The sequence below is a fragment of the Oreochromis niloticus genome, linkage group LG15 (assembly GCF_001858045.2).
Source record: "Oreochromis niloticus isolate F11D_XX linkage group LG15, O_niloticus_UMD_NMBU, whole genome shotgun sequence".
Classification (NCBI taxonomy): Eukaryota; Metazoa; Chordata; class Actinopteri; order Cichliformes; family Cichlidae; genus Oreochromis; species Oreochromis niloticus.
In genome coordinates this window covers 4,923,723-4,945,601 of record NC_031980.2, presented here as the reverse complement: position 1 = coordinate 4,945,601, position 21,879 = coordinate 4,923,723, and the positions used below count along the sequence as shown (strand labels likewise).

General features: G+C 39.9%; 1 protein-coding gene across 6 annotated transcripts in view; it reads left to right on the top strand.

Moving 5' to 3' along the window:
• The window catches only part of LOC100694667 (MAM domain-containing glycosylphosphatidylinositol anchor protein 2), a 190,972-nt gene extending 169,744 nt beyond the window's left edge, over positions 1-21,228 (top strand). For all 6 annotated transcript variants that reach the window (XM_005449707.4, XM_025899033.1, XM_025899032.1 and 3 more), the window contains 4 exons: positions 2,586-2,747; positions 11,164-11,294; positions 11,800-11,896; positions 14,368-21,228. In XM_005449707.4, the coding sequence (XP_005449764.1) occupies positions 2,586-2,747; positions 11,164-11,294; positions 11,800-11,896; positions 14,368-14,456 (479 nt within the window). In that variant the 3' untranslated portion in view covers positions 14,457-21,228. The remainder of the gene's footprint in view (positions 1-2,585; positions 2,748-11,163; positions 11,295-11,799; positions 11,897-14,367) is intronic.
• The last annotated feature ends 651 nt before the right edge of the window (positions 21,229-21,879 follow it).

Below are 21,879 nucleotides of genomic sequence, written 5' to 3'. Positions count from 1 at the left end.
CACAGTCTGCCTGTGCGTTAGCCCTCCCTAGAGGTCAGACAAAATATCAATAAGGCGGTGCATTGTATTGGCTTCCTTTTGCGATATAATATCAATGCAGTGGAAAGAAATATTGATAGTTTTATTAAAACATAAAATGCAGGCGCTGTGAACCTATGTCCCCACCAATTCAATTAGCAGAGTGATTATGTCATTACTCCTCCATATCAAGAGGGAGCAATCTGAACAGAAGTGATCTAAGTTGCTGTGAAAAAGAAAAAAAAATTCATAGGGAAAAAATGGTGGTAAGTTAACACCCTAGTAAATACATACATACGTTTTTTGTTTTGTTTTTGGGGAGGGGTTAGGTCCACTTGGAGCATATTTTTTTTTTACCTTCAGTCATACAGATGTGGTGATATATCATAGATGAGCTTACAATGTGTATTGATCGCCACGTTGCTGTAATGCAATCGGGGTCATTATCATGTATGATAAGAGTGTCTTTGCCAAGTCCTCACATTGTTTCTCTTCTCTGAATAAATGTTATAGGCTACAATTACAGTGGACACTGTAGCAAAAAAATCTATTGCATATTGCGTATAACACAAATCATGACCAACCTTAACATTCACTAACCAGTGAGAAGGTAATTTCATAATATTTCTTATCTTGTGATTTATATGTACGGCTGAGCAATGATATTGCAAAAATCTGTGGTAAGAGTAAAAACCACAGCTGGTCTAGGCCTTAGTGATCATTCTTGCCAGCTGTCAGCGAGCCTCTGAAAAAAGTCTACCTGCTTGTTGTATTAGAAATTAGCATGTTGAATGCACACATTTAAATGGACACTGTTGTTTCTTATGTGCTCCATCCACAATGAATGAATCCACAAATGCCCCCAGGGGACGGTGAAGCAATGTGATTATCATATTATCGGTCAGTGCACGACACATAGCATTTTGATTATTTCATATGTTTATTTGCAAACAAACAAAATCAAGTGTCACTTTTCAAAACGAAGAAATAAGATGAGACAATTCAAAGCAGATGATTTCAGCTGTGCTCATTGTGTCACCAAATATTTGATGCTGCACAAACTAACAGTGAGTATCCTTGATCATAATCTTCTAAATGAGTCTCGTTGCTGTTTCCATGGCACCCAAATTAGACTCTGCATAGTAAGTTTAGCATTCGCTCTCGAGAGCCGCATGTACAGGTATTGCATATTCAAGAAATAAATAAGAAAACTGGATATGCAAGAGTCTTTTAGAGGATTTTTAATGAATCCTCTGATGGAAGTTGTCTATGGTGAAATATACAGTAGGTGCCTATTATGGTGCTACGGTACCAGCAGCAGCAGCTGAGGCAGTAAATAATGCATTGGCTTTAATCACCTAATGGTTTCAAAATGTCCAGCATTTCATTAGCAGCCCCATTCATTTTTTTGTGCATAATTATCTAATATGAGATTCAACTGAGGGAGATATTCCATTTGATTTTGGCTGGAGGGTCGTGGAGCGGCTCACAAGCTACCTTGCCTGTGCCTGTGGCTGGGCTGAGATTGGCTTCAGATAATTTGGCTCGCACGCAGAGGGCTGTCTGACTTATAGGCATCACTGCTGCTGTCCACCGCTGTCAGACCAAGGGACCATAAATGTAACCTCACTGTTATCATCTCTATCTGTGCCAGGTTATTGCGGCTAGTGGGCCCTGGCCCTTATCTTTATTATGGACGGTGTCATTACCGCAATATTTACAGTGATAAAATAATTTGTCAGTGATTCAAAGAGAAACCGCTGTTTGTGACATTTCCCAGTCAGGGACAGTGAAGTTGCTGATGGGGCCAACATAAGTATTCAGAGAAATATATATGAATATAATTAGATAAGACATACTAAATATAAACAGCTTGAAATGGAAGAAGCAGCCTGACTGCTCATCTGCTTGTTACCTGTTGAAGTTCAGGGTCTGGCTGCTGGGCCGGGGTCAGCATTCACTCAGCCAATAAATGACGAGTTTGTTTAGTAAAGTCATGAAAACTGTATTATTAGTTTAATCACACTGTGTCAATAGTTTTGATTTAGACGCTCTATTATGTTCCTCTCATACAGATCTCACTCCCAGTATATCATATATGGATCTTTGTATGCGTTTAATCATATTTAAAGTTTGTTTGCTTGTTTTTTTCAAACCTGCTGCATTAATCTCATGAACCCAGGTAGGATTGATGGCTAAAATTAACCAAGCAAAGGTAGAAAGGGAGTAAAGGCAAAACCAATCAGCAAGTAATTAAAAAAAAAATCAAATTATGAGAAAGCTGCAACAGCTGCAAAACCTGTGACTTAAGCCACTGCCACACTTCTAATAAGTCTTTTCTGCTTTTTTAAATTAGACCATCAGGTCTTGGCATTTTCTATTACCACACCTATTGGTTTAAGACCTAATCCAAAGAACAGCCGTCTCTTCTGATAAAACAGGAGTATTTGACACGAGAGGATGAGAAGGCACTGAAAGATCAGACCACAGTTTATGAAAATGTAGAGCCCCTTTTATTTTTTTCTCGTAACTCTGGTGTCCGCATGTGTCTTTTTATGCAATTCAAGGTTTCTACATGTACATCGAGACGTCAAGACCACGCAAGGAAGGAGACCAAGCACGGCTTATAAGTCCATTTTTCAACGTAGCACCTAAAAACCCTTACGGTATCACCAATCCACCTGCCTACTGCTTTGGCTTCTTCTACCACATGTATGGGAAACACATAGGTAAGAATGATTGCCTTCATTTAAAGCCACTGCTTAATTTCTTAAAATTTTTAAAGTCTATCACTGCTCCCCGTTTTTTCTTGATAAAACAGCGAAACCAACTTTGAGTGGATTTCAATTTGCTTTGGCAGTTCTCTCCTGTATAAAGGAGTTGCTTTCTTATTCTCGTGGAACTAAGTACAGTCAGTAAGGCAACACCACATGAAATTTTATTTCTAAAAGAGTACGTCATCAAGCATCTGTGGGACATACCGCTGGCTTTAATTATGATGAGGTTCTTGGTTTTGGTGTCCAGCACATGTGTGTTTCACTGTGGAGTTTTTTCTTTCTTTTTGTGAACGACTTCTTGTTTGTGAGAGAGGAAACGCAGTAGTCACGGCCAAGAAAAAAGAAAGCAGCACTTTTTCCTCTAAGCAACAGAATTGCAGTCATTTCCTGAGAGTTTCTCCCAGTGGTGTGTTTGGTGTGGAGTTTTGCGCTTTCTTTCCAAAAATTTCTAAGTGTAGCTGTCAGATGTTTCAAGTAAAAGATATCTCCTTTTTGCAACACACTCCTTCAAAAGGTGTGCGCACAGATTCTGGGTGTTAGCCCTCACATTCATCTCACAATGTAGATAACAACCCTGCATGGCCCATTTGAAGATGGCGGAGCGACTGAAGGAGCACTCTGTGGCTTACATCTGACTCTCTTCACCAGAGACCCAATCAGCCAACCACAAGCACTCCTGCTTTGAATGTTGGCTGTTTGTACGCTCAGTGCATTTAGGAGCTTTGCTCTAGCACAAAAATAGCAGTTTACACATTGTTGAAGCCCTCTAGGGTTTCTCTGTCCCAACCTAACTCCCTATCATCAGCTACTACACACTTTTATAAGGCAAAAAAGGTCACCAGCGGATGTGGGTGCAGGATTATCTTGTGTCGTTTTTAAAGCACCAGTACTAGTGTTGATGCAGAACCAGCTTTGCTTTTCATTGCATGACTTAATTCTTATTTTTGTGGAAAGAACATCGCGGTGGAGAGAATGTGGAAATGGTCTATGCGCCCAGACTGGTCCAGTTTAGGAGTCAGAGCCATGTCAGTGAGAAACAGGCATATTGGCATATGTTGGCATATGAGCTGGAAGCGATAAAGGAATAGGAATAAAAAACAATGAATCTAAATGACAGCATGATCTGCAGTCATGTGAAAAAGGGAGTTTTCAAAGCCATCTGAGCAGTCTGTGAAAAACTAAGAGATCTCTATGACTCGGTAGCTTGTAGAACCACTTTTAACAGCAATAACTTGAAGTAATCTTTTCTCTATGATGTTTTCAGTCTCTCACATCGTTGTGAAAGAATTGTAGCCCACTCTTCTTTTTTTATAACATTGCTTCAATTCATTGTGATTCGTGGGTCAGTCTATTGACGGTAAGGTCAAATATCTCCACTTTGGTCTCGTCTGTCCAATGGACTTCGTTCCAAAAGTCTTCTGAGGGCTTTTTTGTTTGTTTGTTTGTTGTTGTTTTGTTTTGTAGATGCTAATCTGTGAATCTAAGGCCTGCAGCCATATTATTTTGGGGAAAGAAGAAGCTTTGTCCTGGCAGCTCTTCCAAACAAGCCGTACTTGTTTAGTCTTTTTCTAATTGTATTGTCATGAACTTTAGCGTTTATTATGCTAAATGAGGCCTGTAGAGTCTGAGCATTGCACAGTGTGACCTTGTGGTGAATTTGCTTGGATATCAACTCCTGGGAAGATTGTGACACTTTAACACTCACCTAAAAGCCTGAAAACTGCCAAAAGGTTGATGTTCATTTAATCAAATGCATTTGACTAGAAGCATCTTTCTGCTTCGTACTGCCTCGATTCCTGTGGAAAACAGTAAGGGTCTTCTTAGTTTCTCACAAGACTGCATGGAGTCCTGTGAAAAAAAATGTTTTCACATGATTGCACATGTACGAAAAACATGACAGAATTTTAGGCACAGTATCTCAGAGGAAACAGTCGGTGTACTTTGTGCTTCTAAAAATATTCATATCCAATATCAAATATAAAACTTTTTAACCACACAAATACACAAGTTCTTCATGTGAGATAACTAAAACTGATGTCTTTGACTCATTATTTATGTGTTCTTGTTTTGGTTTTAGGCCATTTAAGTGAAATTCTAGTGACACCAAACCAGAGGGAAATCACCCGCAGAGATAGGCAGCTAAAAATAGTATTTCACTGAAATATATTTTAGTACAGAAAAAAGGATATTTAACAATAGATAAAGTATAGAAAGAAAAATCAATCAGTGACAAAAATACCAAGAGAGGAATTTCAGGAGACGTCCAGCAAACTGTGAAACTGCTACAGGCCAGCAGCTCACCTCCCCTCTCTTTTTGACATTTATAGTCAGCATTTGACTTCAGTTAATTCAGGATCCTAGAATGACATTGATGGTCTCCACACTCCAACTTCTGCAGCTTCTTTTTTCACCTTTTAATAAGCTGACTTGCCTCTTCGGCGTCACATATCTTACTCCAACTTCTATTTTGTTTCCTTTGAAGTCTGTTTTGTTATAAACTCTGAGATAGGGACCTAAGTGCAGGACTTTGTAAAGTATGCAAGTAGTAATAAAACGCAAACTTTATCAAGGCCTCAGTGACACAGGACTAGACACCAGTCACTGATCCCCCTGGTAACCACTGGTCACAAAGAAAAAAATGTGTATTCCCCAACGTTGGATAAAATCAGTCACAAAGAACTGCACTGAAAACCTACTTGTGATTTTTGTGGCCATTAGCAGACAGCTGTGGTTACCAGCTACCGGTTTGCATGGAGGACACTGACTTGTCTGCAAAATCCAACACTGACTGCTCTTTAGCCCTGCATGCCTCGGGCTTTAGCAGTTGATTTCACAGCGACTGCCAGCAATCTCCAGCAGTCACCCGCAACCAGACTGGGAGTACTCATTTTCCCCCGGCAGCTTGTGGTCTCCTTGAATGAACTCAAATTCAAGTGCTGACATCTACAATGAGCTCTCCTTGTTTAACTACTGTTAGACACAAATGTCATTGTGAATAGTTTCGTTCAATTTTTGCAAGCTCACGAATGGATATCAAAGAACCCAAATTCAAAATAATTGGAATGCTGTGTAAAATGTAAAAATGCAGATCTCATAAATCCATATTTTGTTCATTCAGAGAGTATATAAAATGTTTAAACTGAGACATTTTACTGTTTCATGAAAAACATAGCCCATTTTGAATTTGATGGCAACAACACATTGTAAAAAAGTTGGGATGGGGTCAACAAAAGGCTGGAAAAGTGAAAAGAAACAGCTTGAGCAACATTTTGCAACTAGTTAGCTTAGGTAGCAACGCAACGCATCAGCAACATGTAAAGGGGTGTAAAAAAAGTGCATCAAAGAGAGACATCGTTTCTCAGAAGTAAAGAGGGGCAGAAATTTCAGAATAATGTTCCTCAACATAAAATAGCAAAGATTTTAAATATCTCATATACAGTAAATCATATCATGAAAAGATTCACTTGCGTGTAAGTGACACAGTTAAAAGTCAACACTGGATGCCCATGATCTCTGGGCTCTCACTGTGTGGGCTCAGGAACACTTCCACAAATCATTTTCTGTGAACACAGCTCACCTTGCCGTCTACAAATGCAGGTTAAGAAGAAGCCGAATGATGACATGATCCAGAAACACAATTTTAAATCTCTTTTTAAATGGACCAAGGCCAAACTGTGGTCAGACAAATTGAAATTCTTTTTGGAGAACATGGACACCGCATGCTCTGGACTGAAGAGGAAAGGGATTGTTATCAGTTCAAAAGCATGTATCTCAGATGGTATGTGGGTGCATTATGGACTATGGAAATGCCAGTTGCACATCTGGAAAGCCACCATGCCCAAAGATATACACTGGTTTTAGAGTAACATATGCTGCAATGTCTTTCTCAATGAAAGCCTGCCAAAATGAGTTATTATTTTTCTTAAAATATTACATTTTCTCAGTTCAAACATCTGATTTGTTAAAGATGTGGGTTTATTAGATTTGCAAATCATTACATTCTGTTTTTATTTACATTATATTGTGAGACACTTTATATGAGTGATTTAGTTCATGGTTAGTTTATACATACTGACTAAATAATTTATTTTATTTGTATAGTCTAAAGTTTTTATCTACATCCACAAATCCACCTTTGACTAAGGAGCATACCCATCCCATTAACTTATTTCCATTAACTTGTGTTTGGAGCTGACAATTGGAATTTCTGTAATGGACTTACATGAAAATAAATTAGCAACAGGTAGCCGAGATAACAGGACGAAAGGCAGAAATGGGAAATGCAGATACTAACAAAGCGTAAACATGAGCACCCTGCCTGTAAAATGCTAATTCTAAAACATAGAGAACAATATCTTTAATTAAGCAAAACATGCTGAGAGAGGTTAGTCATTAAGTATTACACTGGAGTTGATAACATGGCTTGCATATGCTCTGAAATTTAGCCTCCTTTCCGGGTGTCCTCAGGGGAGAGCTAGAGTGGAAATGTCTAGGCAGGTGGGCCAGACCAAACATCTGGAGAGGAGGAGGCGAGGGAGGTGGAGAGAATATAAGGGTAGAGGTGTTGGAGGGCGACTCAGCAGGGAGATGAGAGCTCCTCCGGCTCCCCGCTGAGGTTGAGTAGGCCGTGACATTTCCAATTTGCTCAAATTGATCGCCAGCCAGACCCTCTCTTCTCCTGCCCTCCCCGTCTGTGGTGAAGCCCATGCCCAGACTGTGGCGTGTTATGATGAATGGGCTAAATGTCAAGGACTTGAAACCCAGCTCAGATCCTCCATAGCGGCGCTTCATTTGGTATTCTGCCTCTCCGTCCGTGAGAAACATTTGCCCCAAGCTCAGGAATGTTGGTTTGTGATATTTTCTTCCCAGAGGAGTAAATGCTTATGACAAATTGCCCAAATAATATATGCATTTCGTATTTTCTGTTATCTGGGGGAATTTTGGCATTTTAAATAATTGAGAGCTTCTTCTTCTTTTTCTTTTTTGCACTTAAAGCTGTGGCTTACAAAACCACCCGATGAGGCAAAGCTCCATCTTGAAATTTGAAGATTTCGGTACTGTTTGGCACGGTGCCGTTGACGTGAGTCACAGTCAGGCTGTGGCACGGTATCGCTGAAGGCCAGAATCAGTCGATAAAGAGTCATGCCTACACACTGATGTGAACAGTGGCACAGGCTCAAAGAAACTCCTCCATAGTTAGCTAGCGGGTGGATACCTGAGACAAGGTCACACTTAATTACTGAAGCGCACATCAAAGTTTGCCTTTGGAGCCCGTGTCGCATTTGTTTATAGGATTAAGTCTCGAGCAAAGCACACCAACCAAGCGCGCGTTAAGCCTGACCTTCTGAGAAGCAACTGAGTCATCTTTTCATTAGCAAGGAGGGTGGTAGAGCACCTCAATCCACCTCTCTACCATCCTCACTGCATAATTGAAAAATTTCCAGGAGCTGTTCTCCACTGTTCACCAGACTCACATCTTTCTCTTCTCAGATCTTTTTAAATTTCACAAGTGTCTGCCAAAGGTATTCCTTTAAAAAAAAAAAAAAGTACTCCAAAGAATATACAGCATATGCCTTTGCTCAGGATGTGATGACACTGACATAACCACCTACATCGCTATGAGTTCAAAGAAAATGTAAGCCAGCTAGCTCAGCAAGAATCCTCCTACATCCTAAACACTTCCACAGGAGATGAAACCGCGGGTCATGTTCTGTACAAGAGCTCATCTCTCACTGGAGATTGTGCTGTCGTGGGGGGGAGTGTATACCGTGCTGATGAGAGAGTGTGAACAGCGTAGCTTTCCCTCTTCTTTTTTTTTTTTTTACCTATCCAGGGTGGGGGCTTACCAGTAATGAGGCATCTAGCTGAAGCAAAGATGCATCAAATGAAAGGTTGCCTCACTGGTTGAGTCAACGCAAAGTTGCTGCTTCCCATATTTGTGAAATTCACTTGACTTCAGAGCACTGCTCGCACTGAGCTTCGCTGTGGTGTCAGTGCTAACCTGATTTGAGTCTTTGGATGCTGCTACTGTTAGCCCACTGCAAAAAAGATGATGTTCTCTCTCATACACGCACTCCCTGTTCCAGCATGGAAAATTAAAAATACCACAAACACACACACACACACACAATTGGTATGTTTGTAAAGGAGGGAAAAGTGGTTGCACTCAGTGTCATCATCTGACAGTTTTATATCAAAGCCTGGGGCCAGACAAGAGACCTCACTGAGGGTAGTCTTTAATGCAGACTTGGTATATAGTCTGTTCTGTCTCAATAACACCCAGTATATCTGTGTTATTGTTAACTGATATAGGAATTCAGCTGAAATAGATCTGTCATGTTGTGTTTTGTAATATCGAGCTGGCAGTGACACTCAGTGGATTATTTTCTGTAGCTTTAGTGGAAATCCAGCTGAGCTGAAAGAAAACTGAACTTGGCAGAAATAGTTTAAAACTAATGATAAATTCAGAAGAACTGCCCTCTAGAGGGAAAGTATTTCCATTTATCGAGAAATTCTCATCACACATTGCCCTTTAGTGATAATTAATTTGGACCATCATGAGCGAGAGAATAATTTATCTTTGCATGCAGACACTAACTTAATAGATGTATCAATTCATATAACCTGAGTTTAACCTTTGCTACTGCTTGGCTCTGCTTCGTATTCAGAAGAATACATAAATCTGAAATGCGGGATACACAGGTGAATATTAGATCAGAAGCCCAATTTTATTTGGAATTAATCTGGAACAGATTACTACGGAGTTCTTTAATGTACATGGTCAGGTGGTATATAATATAGACCCACTTAGAAAAAAGGGCTGCAGCTTTTTTTGTTGTAAAAGAGACATTTTTTGGTGAGATTTTTTAAGACTTTTGATTAAGATATCTGGCTTTTATCCTTTCCTTGACCCCGACCAGTTTCCTTGTCATTGCACGATGCTGCTGTGAACCATGGTATTGCAGTAGCATTGTGCAATGAGAAAATTCATCTTTATTCTCAGGCTTTTAAATGTCATTTGACAGTATCCAAAAATGCTGTCATTTACTTTTTAATCAAGACTTCTTCCCTTCTTCTCTGTGCACTGCTTCTGAGTTAGTTGTCCTACTGGCTGGTTCTCTCATCTCTTCACTGATCTTTTGACCCTTAGTTGCAGTTGAGTTCCTGGGGACATCCCCAATTAAGACCCTTTGCAATTTGACTGGACAACCAACTGACTGTTCAGCAAAACTACCCAAGCTGAACTCTACATGGTCAGCTTTGTCATGGAGGTCAACAGAGACTTCATGGACCTCATGTCTTGGTTTTAGTTCTGACATGCAGTGTGACTTCTGGGAGCCTTTGATTGTTTTATGTCCAATCACATCAGTTTATCACAGGTGGACTGCATATTTTATTCTTTTTAAAATTAATAAAAACGTTAAGATGTCTGATTACTTTTTGAAGGAATTGTACATGAAGTACAACAGTGGTTGGTGCTGACAAATGTTCCTATTTCGGCATATTGTAATTCAAATGATCTTACAAGGAACTATACTCTTGAACCCCTGACAGCATGTCAGACTTTACAAAATCAAGCCTGTGACAGCAGTCTTTGCCTTGTAACGGATCTTTTCATATCAGATCACTTTAGAACTATAAAGCACTATAAGGAGCAGCAAAAAGCAACCCAGTATCCTGGGAAAACGTGTAATAGACATGCCAGTCCACCGTGTCCATTCAACGCTTTGCCGTGATATTGGGTTGAAAAAAGGCCGCATAGCACGGTAAAACCAAGTGTGGTAATATGTCAAACAAAGGACTGTCACCTGGTGAAAATGAAGAATTCAATAGTCAATATAAAGTTGAAAAGGTATTTAAAGCAGATGTACTTACCTGTAACTGTGGCTTAGAGAAGGGGAGCTCTCGGAAGACGACTCTCTATTTTTGGAATTCTGCTATTTTTCTCTTTTTTTCCATCTCTTTTCTGCCTGCTGCACCTAAAATTTTAAACTTTGGAGAATGTATACCCTATTGAATGTCTCTGCAAAAGCATACATATATTTGTTACTCCAACATAAACATATGTGATTCGGCCTCCACTTGCACACCCTAATTGTCCCCTCACATGGATTTCATGCACTGCTGAGAGGTGGCTACAATCGACCAGTTACCTTAATTTCTAATGACCTACTTAAATTAAATAATAGTGAGCTTCCATTTGGGGCATAATAGAGGAAGTACTTTAAATGTAGGACAAAAGGAGTTAGCACTATAAAATGAAAACATATAATGATTATTAAGCCATAATTCCAAGATATGAATACTTTCTTTTGAGCCATTAGAAAATATTTTGGCAACCGTCCAACTGTCTCTCTCCTCAATGCAGGAACACTAAATGCATTCCTAAAGCAAAAGGGTCAAACGGCTTCAGAAGGTCTCGTGTGGTCGCTAAGTGGCAATCAAGGTGACCGCTGGAAGCAGGCCAAAGTAAGCATCCACCCAACATCGTCTTTCCAGGTGAGCCTAAAAAAACTTTCATTCAATATGCAGTAGCGTTTCCCTCGGTGCCCTCTATTTTCTTCTTTGCCTGTGTTTGTGTGGTATTGGCTTCCCTGGGGGCTAAACACTGATGTAGCTGTGAGAAGTAGCCGGCATCCACACAAATTGTCTGGTATGACGTGCTTTTCCATCAGGAAGCCTGAACTTTGTGAGTGGATGATGAAAAGCTGCAGAACTTCCATCATTTTTACAGCTTTAGTTGTAAAATAGGTAACTTTAGTTGCAGCTTCCAACAGTCTTGGTTTTAAATTTTGTGGCATTATAAGCAAATACTTGCCACCTGCTGTTGTGTTTTTTAAGGTTTTTTTTCCCAGGTGTAATTTAGCTAAATTACACTGTGCATTGACTCAGTCTTTATCTTACTGCCGTTCAAATTTCCCTTTTTCTCCTGTTCTTTTTTTTTTTTTTTTTGGTATTTTGGTCTCTCAGGATTCAATATGACGACTTGTGCTACTCCCTGTAGGTCGTACTTCAAGGGATTCGGGGACCGGGCATTGAAGGAGACATTGCTATTGATGATATCACGCTGGAGGAAGGGGAGTGTCGAGACCCGCCGCCCAGTGAGTAGCACCACGCATCCGCCTCCTCCATCCTCTCCTCTGTCCCTCTTATCTAAGTCTCAGGTACTCTCTCTCTACCTCACCGGACAAGGTTCAGATTTATGAGAGAGGATCTAATCTTAGACAGCTGGCAGCATTGAACGACCATCTCATGGGGAAAGCATGGTTGCCATGGCAACAGGGTGTGTAATCACATGAATGATAGCCGCGCTGGCTGAGTGGAGTACTGTAATTGCGCTGCTGGAACAAACAGAAGGTAAAAAACAGAAAACAGGACACGGAAAATAGCCTGCAATTGACAGAGCATTATTGGTTGGCAGACAAATACAGTTCCCTTGATTTAATTCACGTTATTTATTCTGGAGGAATTATTTCCAAAAGCCGCTCAGACTTAGACATCTCTTTAACATGCCATAAATGAATCAAGATAATCTGTTTTCATTTTTCACGTCCGTGGTGGAAAATAACTGCCCATCTAACGGCAATCAGAGACAGTGATCTCGGTCTGCAAGATGCATTGTTTTTGTTGCTGTGAGTTTGTTATTGTATAGGTTATTTTTCATTTGGGTGCATTATGATTCAAAGCGACAGCATTAATTCATTTTGGAAGTAAAGGAGTAGTCGCCCGGGCTGAGGACAGAGTAATGTTATGAATTATGCAATTCAATCTCACGCAATGAATCTTACATGATTCAGCGTGATGTGAGAGGGGAAAATTGAGAAAGATCTCGTGAGGAATGATGAGAGATGACTTCTGACTGATTTTCCAGCTCAGAAAGAAAAATGCTTCATTGTGTCTGTTTTAGGATTTGTTCAAGGAGGTTAGTAGCACAGTGGAAAACATATGGGAGAAAACGTATATTTGCTTTCTTGCACAGCAGGAGATCCATCTATTTTATCCAGCTATTGTGGGCAGGGTCGTCTGGAGCCAGCTTACTTTAGGAAAGACACGGGATACACCTGTGATAGTACTGAGTCCCTCACAGTCATCTTCATTTGTGGTTGGAAGTTCACATACACATGAATGTAATTTTAATTTGGGGCTTTTAATTTGGGGCTTCTTGTCCCTTGCCACGTTGCACCTCGACCAAACACTTTTAGTAGCCATCAACAAGCTTGGTATAATTCTGCTTGGATATTTGACCACCTATATTAGCATAATTAGTAGAGTTCATTTAAATTAATTGGTTTGTGGGCACAGACCTCGCTTTTAAGCATAGTCCTCAAATTTTGACTAGTGTTGAGGTCGGGGTTTTTGAAAGGCTATTTCAGAAGCTTAATGGGCCCTTTCCAAACAACTGCGTATAATCAGTTTAAACAATTATACATAAGTACAAGACCCAAAGTGTGATTCTGAGATGATAGGAAATTGGTTAGGATGTTAACGAACAACCCAGGAACCACCAATGCTCAAGCCTGCCATGAAGTGGAAACTGTACGAAGTTGATAAAATAATAAACTACCTCCAAATGATCCCAAACGTATATCAAAATTGGTTTTGGGATGGATAAAGCAGGCTAACATTAAACTTCCTGAATGTAGATTATGCTTAAAAGCCAGGACTGTGCCAGAAAACCAAACAATTTAAAAGGATCTTGCCAATCCCGCCAAGAAGAACCCTCAAATATCCGGAATGTTGTTGATGTCTACTAAAAGTGTCTTGTCAGAGTGCAACTTGCTAGTCCAAATATTAGTGGTGGTCTACATATGTATTGGAGCCTGTATATATAATTTAGACCCTGTGTGGAGTAGAGAAAACTCAAAATAATTTAAAACTTGTGTATCCAGTTCTTGTTTTTCAGCAATTAAAGATGTATGCTGTATAATCATTTTAAAGAAATCATTAAAAGCCCATAATTACCATGACATTCATCCCCATGGTGCTTGTATTTAAACTTCTGACCTCAGCTGTATGTAGTGAATTTAAAATCACCATTTAACCTAAAGCCCAGAACAGAAACAGAACAAAAACATCACACAAACACAATGCTGACCACTGCAGCCTCGTGCACAGATGTTAGATGAGAGCATTAATTTGACTTTTACGTCTGCACACCGAATCTTCAGATCTTTAAGCTGAACTGACCAATTGTTGTGGTTACCGAGCAACTCATTAGCTTTTAGCAGCGGAGCTCTTCGCTGGTAACAGCCCATTATTTACTAGTTAAAAGCTCATTAAAAGATAGTGAAAGCCACAGGGATAATCATGATGTTATAGCTCTTTCATGAATAATTGACTGCTGAGTTAGTAATATTTCTGTATGCATAGTCTTGTATTTGGCTAAATGGAAAAGCTTTAGTATTCATCACACTCAACATATTTCTGAAGTGAATCAGCATGCCACAGATGGATAAAGCCATAGTTTCGTATTAAATAGCATGAGTAATAAAATCATAGAGTATTCCCTTCACCAGTTATCTTCCCATGTTTGTATTGGAATGTTTGCTTATTTCTTTTCCCCCCCATTTAGATCTCAGCGCCAAGGCTCTGTCCACATCCTGCCATATATGGCTGCTATGTGTCACCTTGGTGCTGACCCTCCTGGAAGGTCAAAGGTGACCCATTTCTCCATCATCTCAGAGGCGAATATTCAGAGCCGCCGTCTGTGAGCTGTACCCTCAACATCCAATCACCAAAGATTCATGCATCCTGAAAGCAGCGGGGTCCCCCCACGGACTGCAGACTACAGAAAGGCCGCAGTTATTAAATGAGCGAGAGAGAAAAAATAAGTGATTAAAAAGTTACACAAAAAGTAAATAAAGAAGATGCGCTACATTTTTTTTAAAGAGACCTCTTTTACAGAAAAACACCTGTCGGCGCAGAACTCTGAACGTCTTTACGAGCACAAAGGCAGGTCGGCGACGAATGAGCCCGGACCGGCGGAGGAGTTCACAAGCGTCGAGGGAGGGCAGTTTGTAAAGCACAAGAACCATTTTACGAGGCGCCGGAAAGCTTCCTTTGACGACGGAAGGAAATACAGACACTGCTGACTTTTTGAATACGAAGTAACATTTCCCTGCTTATCAATACATTCAATCAGACCTTTCTCTGTGTATCTTTATCTCCATTTTCTTGCACCAGATGCCAATCCCCGACACTTGTTTTTCACTTTAGCCCAGCCTCGTGTCATTCTTTGGCATTTCTTTATCTGCTCGGTGCTGTACTGTAGAAAAACAAGGACTCCGACAACATTTAGTTCTGTCTGCTTACTCCCCTGTAGCTGCCTACGTATCTTTTAACACTGTGCTCACGAGTCCAAGTGGCCAACTGACCGTATGGTGGCAGAACAATAAGAGCAGAAGGCTCAGCAGAGGTGTAGACAGGTGGACTGGAAGGCAGAGAGATGTTCGAGCTTAAAAATGAGAAGGAGACAGAGCAGAGGAGGGAGAGGAAAAACAGGCAGAGAGTAGAGGAAGGTCCGATTAGCGAGGCCCCACTCGAATATTCAGTCAGCGGTCTGCCTGTGGAACAGAAGCCACTTTACTTTCTGCCATGAAACAAAGTGCCTTCAGATTACAAACCGAATCGTGAGCCTGGGTGTTAATCGACATCGAACAAGTCTCTGTTCATGTTTCCTCTGATGGGCTATTTTCTACTGTTTCTTTTGCCCCACAAGTGCTGATGGGAGGGCAAGGCGCGTTCAAGATCGAGAGCGGGGGTTGTGCCGCGTCCGGATTTTACTCCCGACGGAGCAGTCGCCCGCGAGTATCAGCGTGTGTGCAAGGGCGCGCGTTTTTGTGTGTGTGTGTGTGCATGCACCTAAGCCTATGCCTATGCACAGTTTAATGTGAGGGCAGCCAACCAGGCCGTGCTGGCAGACCCTGAGCACAGGTTTGGAAACAATTTGGATTACAAAAAAAGAAAAAAGAGTGGCAACGGTCAAAGTGAGGCTCTGGATCCTTTTTTTTGTTTATTTGTTTGTTCTGTTTTTTGTGTTTTGGGGGTTTTTTTTGTCTTGTGCAGGAAAACAGTTTAAGATCATAGAGGAGGATAAAGACACTTCACCGAATGACTACCCCACTCTCCATTCCCACAGTTCTCCTCCCCTGTGGGCAAGCATTTTTTTAACAAAACAAAAGAACAACTGCTGAATAAAACATTGCGTTGTACAGGGAGGAGAGTAGGAACTTTGGGACTGCAGGCGCTTCATTAGGGTGACACGCCTCACCCCTATCCTCCACCATTTCTATGGAACAATACGAGAATAAAAGATAATAATGACCATAATAATAGTCATGATATTTTATTACTCTAGCGAGAATGTTTCTCTGCTTTTACACAAACTGTGAAGATTGACTGTGGAAGATCTACCTGAGACCATAACCTTAACCAGCGGGGTTTTTAAAAAAAACAACATGTATTGTAAAAAAGAGAAAATAAGAAAATGAAAAATTCCGTTCATTGTTGGTTATGACAAACGTTTTTGAGGACTTGTGTCTTGTTTCTTATTTTATTTATTTTCATTTTTTTCCGTTAAAGATGACTTAACTTCCTTTTACTTCTTGTTGTCTCCCTTTGCATTTGCTGAAATATCAAAGCTGGTGGAAGCAAAAGAAGCAAACCAATTTGGTAAATGTATAACTTGTAAATGTTAAAGAAGCTCTATTCAAAGGTTTATGATATATGTTTTATGTTGGAGTACGGGAAGCACAACATACAGTTCAGCATATTAAAATCCATTTTATATTTCTCTCGCACATATGTGACCTACTCCCACAAATTCAGGCTTTTCCGCTGTCTGTAACAAAACTAAAAATTGAACTTGTTTTGGGGTTTTTTAAAAACTCGGTATCTTCTTATTTAAAGTGCAACCACAGCATTAAAGAACAAAAAAGGAAACCCAGCGGAGAAAGCAAATAAACTGGGTAAAGGTTCATTTTGGTGTTGTGGTTCACTATATGTAGCCTCTTCAGTGGAAGCCTGGGTTAGTCAGAGTGGGTAGTGTACATGTGTGAGCATCAAGCTGTGTACAATAGGTGTGATAAGAAACTGATACATGTAAAGAAGATAAATATGCTAATCAAAACAGAGCAGAATGATGAGCATTTCAGGGCATCTTAACAATATTGTTACAATCTGTGTGATGTTACTACAGAGATCACAGATATTATCTGCTATCCATTTCTGTTTTCTTTGTTTTCTTCTTCTTCTTGGTTTTTTTATCTCAGACATTTTCATTTCAAGGTTTAGGATCACACTGAATGTAAATGGAGTTCTTGGGAGTTCTTTACTAGATGTATTGTCTTACTAAAACATATGTTTTCTGTGTGCTTTTGATGATGAGAACTTTCAGACTTTTATAGGTTGTTTTGGACACATCAAGAACATCAAGTATGTCTGACTTTGACACAGACTTTGACAGTTTCCAAATAATATAATCTCAGATACAATCTCCATTAGCTAGTTGCTATATCCACCGGCGATATAGTAGGTAATGACAAGTGCCAAAGTGCCCCGTTCAAGTCGTCACTGTTATTAAGTATGGATATGAGTTCAAGATGTGCTGGTGACTGTTCCTTTTACATCCTGGAGTACCTGGTCGATTCACAGTTAGAACAAAAGAGCTCAGCAAATGAGAAGAATATGATATACTAACAGATTACTCAAAGGTTTAAAGGAACAATTTGGCATTTTGGGAAACAGGCTTGCAGAGTGTGACCTTATATGGGAAATCAGGTAAGCTGGATCTGTGCACGGGTATCTAAAGCAATCAACCAGCACCTCTGAAGTTCATCATGGCGTATCATGTTTCCTTAATTGCTAAAAAATCATCTTAAAACAACAACAGGAAGTCAGTGGCCGTCAAAGCTCCCAGCCAGCTTCCAAATAGGCCAACCCATCACTGTAAGACCACCAACTGTTGTATTTAGACTTAACATTAAACAAAAGAGATTTAATGAGGTAATTAGCAAGCTGAAGTGCTGGCAGTCATGTTTTGTAATCTTTGGATAGAGCCAGGCTTCCTCTTTTCTCCTGTGTCCAGCCATTGTGCTCTGCTAACTGGCTGGTGCTCTGTTCATAGTAAATGAAAAAATTAAAAAAAATTTAATCTCCTCTGGTCAAAAAAATGTTTTTGTTTTTTTTGTTTTTCTCCTAAAATGTCAAATTATTGCTTTAAAATAACAACCAAAAGTATGCAAAACTCCTGTTTATCTTTGTGTATATTAGATTTACCAGTGGCAGACCTCATTTCTGTTTTTGTTTCATGGTGCATTATATATATAAATATATTTCATTTTTTTATGCATATTGGGTACATTCATGCAAATTCAAAAATTTCACTCGGGTTGAGAAAAGGCTGGCTAATAGTGGCGGAAATTATACTGCCAAAAGGATCATTGTTTATTTCCATGCTCTCGCAGCTCTCACTGTGCCTTTGATTTCCATTTCTGTGCAGACACACACACCCTTTGTGCGTGTGGCTGCCCTTTGAGGGACGTGAGTCCAGTGAGTAGCTCACACTCAGCTGTGCTCTCTTTCTTGATAAAAGTCCTCCAAGTACAATTGAGGGGGGGGATTAACAGTTTTGAATATGTAAACAGTGTTGTGTGACACTTTCTTAGTGTAGAGTGTTTACTGACTTTATTTTGATGATAAGAAGCATCTGCGTTGGCAGAAGGTGTGAAGTGGTCTTAAAGGAAGAAGGGGAAATGAGTTGTTTCAAGATTAGTTTAGGTGCTGCAGCTTAACGTGACTGCATCTGCCAAGTGTTTTGTTATTTATCGCTGTACCCGGACCCATGACATTTGCTGTTTGTTCCAGCTGTTTTATTAGTTGCGGTATTAGTGCCATATGTTTTTAAGTGACTTTTGTCATAAACCTTTTTTTTTCTGTAGAATGGTGTGCAATAATTTGAATACCGTAGGTACTGCAATATAATAAAAATCAAAAATAACACAATCCTTAAGCATACCACAAGCCAGAAGTGATGCTTGCTATATTTATTGTCTGCTCAATAGTTATATCCTACATTACAGGTATAACCCGATACATCTCCCTCTGTGTGCAGCAGCAGCTCCTTAATCCTACATTGGTGCATTTTTATGAAAAAGGTGCAGTTAATTTTCTATCTTTACTAACCTTTTCTCTAAATAGTCTTTTTCATGTTCCTCTCACTGAAACATATTTTCACTCCAAGGTCCTTTTTTGAAGCTTGGGTGTTATGTGTTTTTTTTTTTTTTTGGATTGCATTATATTTTTCTTTCAGTATGCGGCAATCAAACCCACTAGAAAACAGCCTCAGAGTTGGAGGCTCAGAGCTGAAGTACTAAAGCCTGCAGTCATGACAAATACAGCTCGTTACAAATAAGGTGTTTGGGCCGGCTGTAATGCATTGCATTATGTCGTGCTGGTCACAGCATACACTAGAAATTGCCTCTTTTTTTAAAAAAACTTCTGTAACACTAGTAAAAACAAGCATCACAAGTCAGTTTTTATTGCATGGAAAAGGCAATAAACATTTGGTTGTTGGGAGAGGAGAGCAGGCTGCAGTGCATCTTACACAGATGCTGTTTATTCTCGTAGACTGCAGTTTCACCTTCGTCCCTGATTAGATGACACGTTTGATTTGCCTTGTGTAACAAAAATTATCTGTACTGGTCTTTCATTTAACTGGAAAGTCAATGACCTAATGTCAGCTGGGGTGGTGTCTCGCAGTATTAAGAAAGCAAAGTTTTCAATGCTGTTCTATCTTGAGTTCTTACAAAGAAAATCATTTATGCATTGATGAATACATGAATGAATAATGCAGTTGTGCATGAATGTACCCAGTAAGCATTAATACCACTGAAATGGAGGTACTGTAGCATTTAAGGTTGTGGTCTGTCACAGATTGTGCAGGCCACAGATTGAACACAATTGCTGGCAATATGTTAAAACAATTTCTCAGTTCTTTGCTAAATTTGATTAAAGTTTATCCATGTGAATAGAACCATGACTCGTTGCTATGTGACAAAATGTGATTTATAACAAAGTATTGCCTTAATTCCCAGAAAGTGCATACCTCGCAATATACTACTTGTGGGAAAAGATCTTAGGTTAAAGAATGGAGTCCTGTTCAGTTACGCAACTAAATTTGTTTCCAACTCTCATTTGATCCCAAAGTTTCTTTTTAAAATATTTTAGACATTCACGTATAATTTTTAATTTTGCCTTCTAAATTGTGGCTATAAACACCTAGAAAATTGTTAATCTTACCTTGTAGTTAACCACTTATCACCTGGTGCTTCGAGGGTCTCTAAAAGGAACAGTGCCAACATTTCTCTCTGAGTGGAAATGTTCTCATTTTCTGTTCAACCTAAGAAGGGCTTTGTCACATCGTGCCATTCATTGTGCTATTAGCTCCCCTAAAGAAAAAAAAATCATTCAGTTGCACTAGCACGATATAATTGCAGCTGTTAGCCCTAATTATCACTATACACACCACCCTGCTTTCTTGGTACTGATTCAGCAAAGAGAATGGGTGCCAATGACGGGGGTTGGTACTGCGGTAAGGCTCAACCAGTACTGGCAAAATTGGCAGACGCAGAGGTTTTTGGCATTCAGATAAATATTAGTTCAACGGACTCAAAGAGGAGCTAAATGTCCGTCACCTTAAACTTGAAACATACTACCCAGTTTTTTTGTGTGTTTTTTTTTTATAGTAAAACGTCTACCTTACTGCTGTTGCTTCCATGCTGTCTGATTTGGCAGTCATGAGTGATTTCTCAACAGCAGCCTCACTAAATAACTGGACAAGGCAGACACATTTCAAAGATTTCATCTTACTCTGTCAGGAAAGAAACGGGATGTCACTATTTGATGGCACGGCTCCTCAGTGTGTCAACATTACCAGTGGGAAAGCTGCCACCTTTTGGCACCAACTTTCCCCTTTGTTGGAGTGAATCGGGCTGCCTGTCGATGGCTTTCCTCTCCCCTTACCCGCTCTGATCAGAAATCACAAACCAAGCTGAAGCAAAGCACTCGCAGGCTCTGGTTATTTACCATCGGTGAAGCTGACTGCATGCAGGTGACAAAATGAAGACGTTTGCCAGCACTGAAAGCCACCCCCCCACCCCCAAATTCATTCTTGGAAAGACCCCAGGAAATAATGAAATTTGATGCTGTAATATCAAGGTTGTTGAGAAGGCTGTGTTTCAGTGATGTTATTTATCTTGTTCTGTGCCAACACCCTGTAATGATGACCTGTCACTCTTCTCTGTTTTGTGCTCTATATTTATATATGATCAGGCTTCTTTTACTTTTTTTTCCTCCACTGTATTTCTTTGGATTTATCATCCATTTTTTTGTGCCATACCTGCAACTAATGAAAAAATAAAGACAAGGAATATTTTATGTGCTTTGTGAGAATTTACAAGACAAGGATATAATGACGAGGAACAGAATGTGCTGTGTTATGTGCTGAATGCTTTAACACAAATCCTCTTGTTCCCGTGTCTAGTCAGTACTCGACACTCCTGTCCCTATAGTTTTTCAAAGAGAAAGCCAAGTTATTCCCACAGTGACCACCTGTCTCCCACTCAAAGGACTTTCAACAAAAGCTTTTGTGTTGTGCAAATTGTTCCTTTGACAGTACTTCCCAGTTTGTGGTTCTTCTGTAGATGTGGCATGCTTGTTTTCCTCTCAGAGTTGAGAGCATGCGAGTTGATTGTGGCGAGAAAAGGACATCTGAAGGAAAGACAGAGGCGTAACAATGGTGTGTGGGGGGGACTTGAAAGTCATCCAAAGTTTAGTCAGCAGGGGCCTCCTGAGCGAGGAAAGCTTATAGAGTGGCAGCCTGAGCAGAAGCTGCTGTATTGAACACAGACTGAAACGACTTTGAAATACTAAAGAGAAAAACAACAAAACTTTTTTTTTTGTAACACTGTGTGGAATTCAAAAGTTTCCTATTAACACAGGTAACAAACCTCTTCCCCAATAGTATCTACTGGCTGAACTCATCTGGCTTTTAGGGTTTTCCACTCAGTGGTAATACCTGTTACCA